Source organism: Micropterus dolomieu, linkage group LG22, assembly GCF_021292245.1.
Source record: "Micropterus dolomieu isolate WLL.071019.BEF.003 ecotype Adirondacks linkage group LG22, ASM2129224v1, whole genome shotgun sequence".
NCBI lineage: Eukaryota > Metazoa > Chordata > Actinopteri > Centrarchiformes > Centrarchidae > Micropterus > Micropterus dolomieu.
In genome coordinates this window covers 8597664-8610817 of record NC_060171.1, presented here as the reverse complement: position 1 = coordinate 8610817, position 13154 = coordinate 8597664, and the positions used below count along the sequence as shown (strand labels likewise).

Genomic DNA, 13154 nt, shown 5'->3' with positions numbered 1-13154 from the left:
AAAACATCTATTTAGCTGTTAGCCTGCTCAGTATTTACACAGTATGATCAGATCCTGTACCAAATCATTTCCAATAGAATCAGAATCAGAAGGAGCTTTATTGCCAAGTAGTGTTTTACACATACAAGGAAATTGCATTGGTGATAATGTGCTACAGGTAGAAAAACATACAGCTGACATAAATAGAGATGTAGAAATATATAAATATGGAATAAACAAATGCAAGTTATATAAGAATAATAAAAGTAATACAACTATTTGCAGATAAAGAACAATGTGGCAGATATTGACATGTGCATTACTCTGGTTTGTGTTGTGCAGACGTATTGCAACGGAAGAGAAAACTAAATACATAAATATATAAATTGACAATATAAAAAAATAACAATAAAGAAACAAAGATTAACAATTAACAACAAATATGTGCATATGAAATGAAGTGATATTTACATGTGCAGAGACGTTTGTATAATTTGAAACGGGGGAGTGTCAGTGGGGGACCCGGTGACCGGGCCTTGCTGAGACTAGCTGCAGACGGGAACAATGTCCTTACATTGCTGAGGAATGCTGGATCTCGGGCAAAACGGTGTTACGCGTCTGCATCTGATTGGCTAAAACGCTCAACTACGTGAACCAATCAGGGCCCCGTGCGTCTGCGCGCTGCGTTAAAGTCCGGCCCCTGTGTCGTGGAGGCAGCGCACCCTGGAGCGGCCGCCGCGGCAGTCTCCTCCCCGGATACCGCACTTCTACCCCCGGCTCCTATAAAACAAGCACGACTAACAGGCCGTCCCCGGGCTGCTCATTTTTCTTGTTGATGGTTAGACTTTGCGAGAGAAGGATGAAGTTCCTTGTAGCCGTTACAGTCATTGTGGGATCTCTGATTTTTCTCGCTTTCCCAAATGGCTCGTCTGCTGACGAGAAGAAGAAAGGCCCCAAAGTAACTGCGAAGGTAGGTGCCTGCTCAGTAGCTAACGTATCATGCTAGGGGATGGTGTAGGAAAATCAAAGCTCTCCTAGCTGCAGATTGTAAAGCCACGTCACTCGTGGTTTTGCCTCTAGTGGTTCATCCTTCGCTAAAAGCCGGGAAGCTAACGTCAGCTAGCAAAAGGCTAATGTAGCCGTTAACGGCTGATGTAGCTAACGTTACCGTCAGTTGGGTTGGGTGCAGTAATGAATGAGATTTACAATTTTATTAATTGATGTATATAAGTGGGTTAGTCGCTGTTGTCTGACCTGGACAGCAAACCGAATGAGACCTGTAACCCTGGCCTTTGCTCCTTGCTAATCTCAGTGGCGCTAGCATAGCTACCTTAGCCAGTACTTAGGCCTTTATGTTAACTGTCGGTATTTTAAAATGTTTAAATTGTCAGCTGCTCACATCCACTTAAGGCGTATACTATACCCATTTAGCTAACTCCTCGGCTGCTGCTCAGTGAGGCTTATCAGACGTAATGTCTGGCCGTGTTGTGTCTGGGTGTAGCCACGTATACAGTCACAGGGAAGCTTTGAGCTGGTCAGCAGCTGACCGAGAGGCTCTTTGTTTCCAGTGCTCCTCCAGTGTAAAACTGAAGACTACTCTCATTCACTTGCAACAAATATTATTGCGAAAAACCTGCAAGTCCAAACCACATTTCTGTATACATGCATGTCTTATTAAAAACTGTCATACACTGCAAAGCAGTAGTTTGCACTGCAAATGGTGAGCTAGTGAGTCAGTTATGAGAACAACCAAATGGTCTGAACTATAACTTCATATCTGTAATTTGATCATATTGGCAAAATATCTCAAGAGAAAATAACAATAGAATTAGATTTTTGTCACATAACTGGGATAAATCCTAGATTAACTTGCATCAAAGAATAAATGTCTCTTAAAGAGACAGTTATCAAGAAAGCAGTCATAATAAAGAAAATGGCTGCAGGCAAACTTCTCATCAAAAGGAGTGGGTTGCGATTATCGTTGAATGAAATTATATGGTGTATCAAACCTTCAGATTAAGACTGATATCATCAATATGTAAGACACTGGAAAGAATGCACTATATATTTGCCTACTCATAGAAAGATTCTGCGCTTGCACGGTTATGTCATCCCATCCATTATGATTTAAAATGTCAATAAAAAAAAAATAAAGGTAGAAAATGTGTTTTCCTTCGTCATGGAAGGTACTGAGGTGTAAAACAACTAAATAACTTGACTTCTTTTTGTAGGTTTTCTTTGACATTCGGATTGGAGATGAAGATGTTGGAAGAGTTGTCATCGGGTTGTTTGGGAAAACTGTTCCCAAAACAGTCGACAACTTTGTGGCTTTGGCGACAGGAGAGGTGAGAATGTCCCAGTTCACAATGTGTACCCAAAGTGCAACAGTCTGCAATTATTGGCTTGGCCCAATAATCACCGGATTGATGACTGTGAATTTAAATGAGGGGAAGAAAACACTGTTAAAGCAGACATAAACAAAATTGACACATTCAAAGATGTGTTTATTTTTGTTTTTTTCCTCCTTTTTCCACAGTAAACGGGCTTGTTAAAGGTGTCAGAGTTCAGTGGGTATTGTTGTTGAAATAAGCCATATTGTATACTTTTAACTTGTGGTCAACATCCTTGTCTACTTTCCCAAAATGCCATGTCCTGGAGACACACTTTGAATAAGTAATTTCACTCTCATTCACATGGTCTGAAATGTCAAATGCACTCAGCCAATATCCCTGCAAGACTTCTCAAGCGTTTTGGTGTTTGTTCTAATTAAACAGAAAGGATTTGGTTACAAGGGCAGCAAATTCCACAGAGTCATCAAGGAGTTCATGATCCAGGGTGGAGACTTCACCAGAGGAGATGGCACTGGAGGTAAGATGGCCACTGACACCTGCAGACTGGAATTTATGTCAGGATGCAGACCTGTCTCTGCAAGAACAAACTTGGTCACGACTGTCTGCATCAGTTCTGTCCTGAACATCAAGACTTGAGGGCTGTTTCACACATGGGCTCTTTTATGGGTATTATCAAAAGAGTTGAACTGTGCAGGAAAATGCCACATTGCAGTGTCTACCTCACTATTTTTTTTTAATAAGCTCCTAAAGTAATCTTTAAAATTTCTCCTAAAAGCTAATTCATAAGTGTCACTTAGTCATTTTGGAACAACAATAATAATTCATTACATGTGGCAGGTGCTGTTCATTATTCATGAAAAAGAAAATGTATAGATAAAGTGAAGATAAACATTTGGAAGCAATCAAGTCATAAGTGAGATGTAAAGACTGCTAGTTTGTGGAAACAACATAATTTCAGCTAACTGTCTTGTACAGATTTAAATGACATGAGGGTTTTCTCTTTTTCTTTAAATGAAGGCAAGAGCATCTATGGAGACCGCTTCCCAGATGAGAACTTCAAGCTGAAGCACTACGGCCCTGGCTGGCTCAGTATGGCCAACGCAGGCAAAGACACAAATGGCTCTCAGTTCTTCATCACCACAGTTGAGACTCCATGGCTTAACGGCAAACATGTGGTCTTTGGAAAAATTCTGGAAGGGATGGTGAGTACCGGGCCCGACGGCGGTCGCATACTTGGGTCACTGTCTCACTCACATCTGGGGAAGTTAAACACACAAGCTGCATGAAGGTGACTGACCAACCAAATCTAAAGAGTGTTAATGTCTGCTATCCAAACGCTTGTCTGTTGGATAGCAGACGGTTTCCTATTGCCTTTCTCGGGTGCACAAAGAGTTGTGATCAAACAAAGGAGTGAGGTTAACATAAAGCACACTGGTCAGCTTTATGTAACGTCCTGACACTTTTCTAAAATGCAGTTGCATAAATTGACAACCTACTTTAACTCTGACGTCAGTGACTGAACAGAAGTGATTGTGTCATCTGGATTGTAAATGGTAATCTGCACCAATAATGTCCTGAATATTTTTCTACTTCGGGGTTGTTTCTGTTCAGTGGCACAATCTCAGGGTCAGGAAAATATCAAATGTCCAATTTCATTGTCTACGTCTAAAATTTATTGATTACTCTGAATGCATATAAACATAATGACAACCTACTTTCACTAATATTACAAAATGACTGAGAATTATGAATCTAAATGTTAACACTGAAGTTTAGTAGCATAAAAGACAGTGGAGCTCTAGATTCAAATGTGCAAGTTGCAAATGGGTCTATCAGAAAACAAATGCATTGACCAGTGGTTGAAAGAATTGATGTACATTTACTACAATGATGTACTGGATTACCATTATTTTCGAGGGTCTTCAATTTTATACTTCTTAGGCCACTACATTTATCTGACAGCTGTATATCAACAAAACAGACAAGGAAAAACAATTAAACTATGTAGCCTACCTAATTGCAATAGTAGCGCACAAATCAAGGACTGCTGAACAAATTAACAAAATCTTAAGTCAGCAACATTAGGCAGGCTAAACGTTCTTATTCTGAAATGCTCCACGTGAGATGCGTATCCTGCACCGGACTTGGATCTCAATATAGCAGTGATAATCTTCCAGCTTTATGTATAATAAAAGCAGTAAAAAGGACCAATCTGCATAATGACTACTTTTGTATTAGTTGTATTCTTACGTTATGGTGCTTAAGCAAAGGATCTGAATACTTCCTCTGCACTGAGGTTCAGCCAGCCATTACAGGCTAATCAGTCAAAATGAAACCGTCATGTACACTTTGTACGGGGGGGGGGTATTATGTTACTGCTTACTGTTATCTAAACTTTTTTAATTAGATTTTGACTGCACTGATCCCTTCTGATATCCTCTTTTTCTTTTGTGACGATTTTCCAGGATGTGGTGAAGAAGATTGAAGCCACAAAGACAGATAGCCGCGATAAGCCTCTTAAAGATGTCACCATTCACGATTGCGGCAAAATCGAGGTGGAGAAGCCGTTCGCTGTGGCCAAGGAGTAGAGTGCAGCTGGGGGGGTGGGGGAGTGCAAAGAAAACAGGACTGGGGGGATCGTGCAGGCCACCTCGTTTTTATCACCAACAGACCTGTGATCCTGGAAAAGGGGCTTTGGGTCATTCGGTGTCTGTGGCTGCCGTCTTAAAGCACCAGAAGATCATTAACATCGAGCAATCTTGACAACACTCTGGGTCCATTTACTGACGAGCATTCCAAGGTGCACTTAACTGTTCGTTGGGGGGGCGGTTTTTTGTAAAAAAAGAAATCTGGAATAAAGGTTTCGATTTTTCTTAAATTGCTGAGTGAATTTCATTGGCACCATACTAATTCAAGTTCTGCAGGTCTATGTATAACTTGTTTTGGCTTTAGCTGTTACTACTGTGGAAGATGTATGTTAACTTCTTGCGACCACTAGGGGAGCTCTGTACCTAGAAGTTTTATTATCCTATCTGGGTGCACTAATGGAAACCCACCATCCTTTTTAAATTAGCCCCCTCTCCCCTGCACTCAGTGCCACACAGGCCAAGAGATTAGATGGAACTTGCATGTTTTCAAAAGCAAATTCTTATTTTGCACAGATTTCTACAAAAAGTAAGGCAATCATTAGCTAACAAGACTTGGTGTGGGACGTTCTTGTGAATTAGCTGGACACATGGAGAAATGAAAATGCACATAACTGAGTTATATACCTCTTTACATGTATATTGGTTATCAGAATCTTGTGAGCCAGGTTCCAGTGTGATGAAGAAGATTCTGAGACCGATAAAGATGTACGTGGCATTTGTTTGAGCGTGGCCGAGGAGCTGCAGTGCCAGCATACAAAGTGTGAACACGTGCAATGCCAAATCTGAATAATTTGGGGATATTTATCCATCCTAGATCAACAGAGGTTCACGGTGTACAAATAAGGTTATTGTTCACCTCTATGCATGTGTGAAGAGTCTTAAACTAAAGTCACGCTGTGTGTCATTAAAGCCACATGCAACACTTTCTACACATAGCCAGTCTGTCTGTTAAGAAACAAAATAAAGATAATTTCTACCTTTTGGTTTCCTTACAAATGAATAGCCGTGCATCATCATTGGAGCAGCTGCATCCGTCAGTTGACCTAGAAGACAGAGAGGAGAGACAAGAGTGTGACCTATTCTTTTGGAGAGTGCCTGGCTGTCACCTTTTGGCTTACTTTAGCTCAGCAAATTGGCCCTATCATGACCTGGGGAAACCTGTGTCATAGTACCCCTAAAATTCTTTCAAAGTATGAGTGATTACTCACAAAGTCTCAAACTGCTCACAATACATGCAGCAGCCAACTGTATCCAGATGAAGCTGATGCATAACTCCTGATAAAGGGAAACTTTCTTACACCTCAGAATAAAACATTCACCTCGTAAACTTCATTCTTTAAATCAGTTTGTTTCATGCTTATTTTCCAAAGGACAGTGACCTCTGGACTAAACATCACAGACTTGAGCAGAGTCAGTCCGAACTGCAGAGGGCCCCCTCACACCACAGATATCAGCCGCGTGGAGGCAGTCCATGTTTCTGGTTTCACATGTGATTTTAGTGCAATAAAATGAGGGAATGTGCATTTCTGTGGCACTCTTGTCTATTCATGATTGTTGAGGATAAAATAGCTCCTGTGGGTTGTCCCTTGTCCGTTCCACTTCTGTCACATTATCTGCAGCAAGAAAGTTGTTTACAGACTTTTTTGCTTTTCTGTTCTTCTGTGACAAATATTGGAATTCACTGCACCAGGACATTGTGATTAATGTCAAATACAGAAACAAAACATTAGACACACCTTCCTGTAATTGTTTGGTCTTCCTGATGTTCATGTGGCAAAACTCCCATCGGGAGCTTCATGCGTGTTAAAACAAACACTAAACAGTCAACTTCAGGCGTGTTCACATGTTCTGCTTGACTGGATGCTGTTTTGAGTCATAAATATGGATTGTGGACTGTTTCCAGATCAGATTGGTCTGTTTTTTCCACACTGAATGAGAATGAATAAGAGTCTGACAGAAGTGCATAAATAAAGAGTTCATTATTGTGCATATTAAGCAGCAATAAATGCCTTTGTGCTGGAGTATAGTAGCCATATGGGAATACAATGCAAAAATATCAACTGTCTCTGTATAATGACCAGGAACATAAGCCTAAATTTGGGGGTTGATAAGAGCTCTTACACCATTAAAACTATAATATTAACCATATGTATCAGCTGCCATCTATAGCCTACCCCTGATAATAATTTATATAATTGTAATATAATGCAGTTTATTCCCATGTAGCCATATTTAGAAGCAGTGTCTGGAAACATGTAGAGGCCATGGGAACAGTGCTGGGTGAGGGAATGGTATTCCTAAACATAACTGACCTCATCTGCTCTTGTCAACTCCTCTGCAGACAGAAGGTAATCTCAAATGTGTTCCAGTTTCACATCCTAAAATGGGAAAGTTAATCACTCATCTCTTTATTTGATGGGCTGTTTTTGTCTTTGCATTCTTTGCTAGAGCTGTAAATAGCATGAAATTGGTCCACTTTGAAAATTAGATTATATTCAGTCATTTGTACTGGACCCAGTTCAAAATGTAATGAATATGTTTTGGTAAGGTCCTCGCGTTCAGAATTGCTGAAGCAAATTCCATAAATGTATTTGTGATGTTCCTAATGATAATACTTTACAATGCGTCCCGCGGCATACAGTGAAGAGATGAGAATTTAGGGAATAACATTTCAGAACTTTGGCTTCTTCTGAGTTTTGTACAAAAACTGTGGGAGGAAACCAGAGCAAACCATGCAGGCACATGCAGACCACGCAAACTCCACACAGAAAGGTTTAAACCCAAAACCTTTTTGCTGTGATGCAACAGTGCTACCCACTGCACCACTGTTCCTCCCCCTTACTGTATAAATTCTCTTTAAAATCCAGCCAAATGCCAGATTGTTGTTCCACAGGTCATTCCGTACCTCATAATATCAGATTAGGTTGTGTCAAGCTTTAGATTTGACCCAGACCTGATGCCTCAGTTTCCATGCTATGATCCTGTAATACGGCAAGCACACACCCTGACTGAAAAGACTTCCCACACAGGGAAAGTCCATCTTTATTATCAGACATGGTTTAGTTTGAAGTTGCATAATTACAGAGGAGCGTGTCAACGCTATGATCAGAGTATCATTTGGGAAGATTATCCCACTCTAAAATTATAGAATCCAATTCGCCTTGATGAGCTGTGATATAAGTTTGATAGTTTGTAAAGAGTTGTAAAAATGGATGTTGCGCCTCATGGGGTTTCAACTTTAAATTCCTCAATATAATTCATTGTAATGTATGTTTTGTAATAAGTGGTTGAGGGGAAATATGCTTCAGGATTGCTAAACAACAATCCAGCCAAGAAAAACAGCAGGTCCATGCCCTGCAGTCCTTGTTTTGCCCAGATTCACTCAACCATAGAGTGACTCACCAGAAGGAAAATATGGAAAGAATTCCCTGGAGTCGGCACAACCGTGGTCTTGGTTAAACCCTCTGTTGTTCGGTTTGGCCTTGTTTGTGGCGATTGGGGATTGTCCGGTGAAACAGTGTTATTCTACACTTATACTGGCTTTACTGGAAAAGCCGTGATGGGCCGGACATTTCTGGCATAGCTTCCTGCAAGAGGCTTTGTCAACGAGATTAAAAGAACACTAGAGAGAATCACAACACCAAGCATGGAGGTATTCTTTCACACTGGAGGATCGAACGTCCACATCCTGCCTCCTGTCAGGGACCAGTGGAGCATATTTGAGTTTGAATGTAGCTGATAGAGAACAGGTGCATGTGCTGCAATTTAATATCTGGAATCCCTGAGGATATTGTCAGACTGCTCAATGAGAAGATGGATTCTTGCAAGGCCTGGTGTTTTTCATATGTAGCTTTAAAAAGCAGTGAGACCCTGTTTGGTCAGAGATTTGGGTTAGAGGGTGACATGAGAGTGGATTTTCACTCCTGTGCCATCCCGCTCCCACAAAAATAACCCTGTCCTAATCTCATAACAGAGTTAAAACAAAGTCCTGTCCCAATCCCGGAAGAATGACTCCTGTCCCATCCCGTTCCCAATTAAAAAGAAAAATGTGTTTATTCATGTTAGAAATCCATATTTAGCCTATAAATAACAAACAGATCTATGATTCCCCTCCTGCTCGCACCTGTCGACTTTCTTTCCTGTCCCCTCCCAGATTTGTGAAACTTGTGAAACTGAGACTTTATTTCTAAAAAGCAACTAGTAACAAATAGTGAGTTATTCAGACCATCAGATCATAACATTGATAATCAGGCAACTGAATGGAAGCAAGGGGGTATAAATTCTGACAGGTAATTGGTGAATGAGGAAGATGTGAGAAGGATTCAGGTAACTGGGACCGGTAGGAAAGTCTCAGGGCATCAGGGGACTAGGGCAAGTGGAAATGTGGCTGGACAGGGGAGCAGATTAAATAAAATAAACTGAGGTAGACACTGTGGCACCTGGTGGTAGTTTCTGACTGAATGTATAATGTTCTAAGAAAAAGCTTTATATTCCCGACAACTGCAGGATCAAATTCAAAATTCATATCAATCAAATATCATTCAAATCAAAACAACAGCCGAAGCACGTCCACAAAGATAAGGAAACACAAACATGCAGTGTACAAATCAGAGGGGAAAGAGTTCGACAAGAGAAGTATAAATATACAACACAAGCAGCAGCGTGGGAAAGGTCATTGTGGGAACTGGGCCTTGTTTTTTGTCAATGAGTTTTAGAAAGCCAGGCTCTGACTCCAGTACAGACTTTTGGGTTCCCACCCAGACCTATAGCCGAGCAGTGGTGTCACATCCATTTTTTCATTGTTCTCTGGTTTCCTCTCTGGTTTCTTTTCCCCTTCTTTGCTGCTTGCAGAGTTTGTCATGTTGTTCTCTGGAAGGAGCTTTCTTCGGGCCGAGGCTGCGGTGACACGCCTGGGTTCCCACGATCTCCTGCCCTTCCTCCAGAGTTACTGCTTGCTCACCGCTCTGAACAGGAAAACGGTGGAACAAGGCCACCGAGAGTGTGTGCTAATTTAGGCAGGCTCTGGTGGGTTTCTATTGTCTTTAATGGGAATTACATGAAAGATCATGTGCTCGTGTCTTCTCTGAAGCTCATCACGAATAAATCTGAGTTATGGCACATGCCTTAAACTTGTGAGACACAAATGTACTTATAAGGATGGAAAGATAGGAAATATCTTAACATTTTCCAGCGAAGGAGGTTGGGTCAGGGTTAGAGGTTAGAGAGCAGCTAGAGAGCCACAGTGCTTCCTCTATAATTTTATCTCATGAGACAGACCCCTAGGTTGGGAACCTCTTAAGTTTCTGCCAGAGAATCTTGTGGGGTGGCAAAATGATAAACAAGATAAGAAAGAAAAGATTAAACCCAGATGAAACCTGTACTGACTTTGGTGATCCACTGACTTTTCATCTAGCACTACAGGCAGGTTGACATTTCAGGTTTTGAGTGAAATATCTTGACAACTATTGGATGGATTACCAAGGACTGTGGTCCAGATGTTCATGTCCCACTCAGAATGAAATGAAATAACTTTGGTGATCCCCTGTTTATCCTTCTCCCCTTTCCGGTAGTCTTGTGCTTTCTCGTCTCTCTCCTCTCTCCTCCTATCACTTCCTGCAGGTTTTCTGGCTCTGGAGCTGTGGAGTCTGGATCTGTGGCTGCTCGACACCCTCTGCTGCAACGACTATTGTTGCTAGTCTTATTGTTATTATTGTTATTATAATCATTAACATTACGACTGTTACCATTAACACTACTATAAATATCTGTACCATTTTTTATTTAGTCTATAGCAACATCACCTTTACTGTCTGTACCTCTGTGTGTATATTGTGTAGGCTGCCTCCCTCCCCTCTCTCTCTCCTTACATCCCTCTCTTTTTCTCTCTGTTCCTCTCCTGCTCTCTCTCTCTCTCTCTCTCTCTCTCTCCCTCTCTCTCCTTCACCCCAACCGGTCGAGGCAGATGGCCGCCCACCCTGAGCCATGGTTCTGCTCGAGGTTTCTGCCTCTTAAAAGGAAGTTTTTTACTCAAAATGGTCACTGTTGCAAGTGTGAAAAATGTTTTTTAATCATAACAAGGGCATTAATTATAAAATATTTTGACTATTTTTTTCTTGCAGTCTCTTGAGCATTTCTTTTTTTGTGGTACATCATAAATTAATGAAACACTGTGGTGCATAATATATTCTTATGTGCTTGCATGCATTTGATCTACAGTTTAATGTATCAAAAGTCAAACTTCATACAGAATGCATATTTCTCCATGTTTCACTTTTGATTAATTGTCTTGAGCCTTTAAAATCCATCTTTAACTCATCTTCTCTCCATCTCATTCTCAGGATTAAAATTAAAATGTAGTTAATAAGTAAAATCACAGGGGATACAGACCAGGTGGCCATAGTGCTCTGTACGCTCGGTACAGGGTATTTGGCTAACTAAAATCACTTACCCCTCCAGCCTTGATGCATATTTTTGGGGACATGATAAAATGATGACACTGTGTCATGGGGGGACATTGTTAAGTGCTCTGCCAGAGACAACAAGAGTGCTGCTGCATTCCTGCTCGTCTCATGTAGCTGGGTAATAGCAGTGGCACTGTGTTATGCTGACAAGCTAGTTGAAGGGGTTGTGTAAGAGTTTGAAATATTACTTACTGTAGTTCCTCAGGCTGTGAACCTGTGAACCAGATTTTCAAGTTCTTTTGATATGTATGTTGAGAGGAATACAGAAAGTAATGTCTGCATGGTTAATTGCATTTTATTTTTTATTGTGTCAAATCATAACAGAAGTTTTTTTGGGCATTTCTCAAATAGAGCAGGTCTATACCACATGCATGAATGCATGAATGCTTGAAAGAGTAAAAGTAAGTCTGTGCATTAATCTAATATTTATGGGCCCACATACTGAAGTAAGGAACTATAACTTGCTATATTTACACTAAAAGTCTCCTCTTCTGTGGTGTACATACAAGATGGTGGGTGGAAATGGGACAGCCGCACTTATGTAATCCAGCGCGTAGCTGAGGGGCAAGATGGGCTTCTTTTAGAAAGAGCAGCTCTGTTGGCACTTGAGGCATCGGCATATCCAGTCAGATATGGAGCCAACTGAGAGATTACCCACTCACACAGTTCCTGGAGACTGCCTCGCCCCCAAGATGACCATAATCCTACAGTCCAGCCACTGCTGCAGTTCTGTCAGAAAGGTGTTTCCTGTATTGAAAAGTGCTATATTATTTAACAGACTGGTGGGAGTGAACATGCTGTCTGTCCAAGGAAGGTTAAAATCAAGGGTAACTGGACTGCGACCTGGATGGTTGAGAATTTTCACAGGCATGCTGTCTGTCGTGAGTGATGCCAAGCACTTGGTTTATTGTTGTTGTATGTATTGTACCAGCTTGGGTCCAGTATTTAAAATACTTAATAAAAATTGTGACGTCCATGGGACGTCCTTCTCTCTGTCAGGTAGCTAAGTGTTCATGTGTGTGTTCTGTTGTAGGTGTCAGTAGGTGGGGTCGTCATAATCATCATGTATTGAAGCCACCTGGGGCCCAGTGTTCTCCATATATAAAGCAGATCCTACCTGTTGCACTTGGGGGAGGGCTAGAGAGGAGGGAAACGCAGTTCCCTTTACTCCTCGCTCCTCATTATTGTTGCTTTCTTTATCAACACTACATTGCACTCATCATTTCTCACATGCAAACATGTGGACATTACTGACTTACTAATTACCACATGACACTGCATTATTTTGAGTAATAATGTTAATTAAGTTGTTTCTATTAAAAATAAAAGTAATGTTACCTTATTATTAGATCTTAGTGCAGCATTTGATACCATTGACCATCAGATCCTATTGCAGAGACTGGAACATTTCATTGGCATTAAAGGAACCGCTCTAAGCTGGTTTAAGTCCTATTTATCAGATCGATTTCAGTTTGTACATGTTAATGATGAGTCCTCCATGCATGCCAAAGTTAGTCATGGAGTTCCTCAAGGATCTGTCCTTGGACCAATCCTCTTCACTTTATATATGCTTCCTCTAGGCAATATTATCAGGAAATATTCCATAAGCTTTCATTGTTATGCAGATGATACTCAGTTATATCTATCGATCAAACCAGATGAAACTCATCAGTTAGCTAAACTTCAAATGTGCCTTCAGGATGTTAAAACCTGGA

At 40.9% G+C, this 13154-nt stretch overlaps 1 protein-coding gene across 2 annotated transcripts; it reads left to right on the top strand.

Annotated features, from left to right (window-relative positions):
* The first annotated feature begins 687 nt into the window (after positions 1 to 687).
* Positions 688 to 5208, top strand: ppib (peptidylprolyl isomerase B (cyclophilin B)). Of its 2 annotated transcripts, none has more exons than XM_046037005.1 (5): positions 688 to 949; positions 2211 to 2324; positions 2754 to 2847; positions 3348 to 3532; positions 4796 to 5208. In XM_046037005.1, exons 1-5 carry the CDS (start codon positions 815 to 817, stop codon positions 4916 to 4918), a joined length of 651 nt encoding a protein of 216 aa, XP_045892961.1. In that variant the 5' UTR covers positions 688 to 814; the 3' UTR covers positions 4919 to 5208. The 2 variants fall into 2 exon arrangements, with proteins under 2 accessions (XP_045892961.1, XP_045892962.1); XM_046037006.1 differs by lacking the exon at positions 688 to 949 and adding an exon at positions 2516 to 2546.
* The last annotated feature ends 7946 nt before the right edge of the window (positions 5209 to 13154 follow it).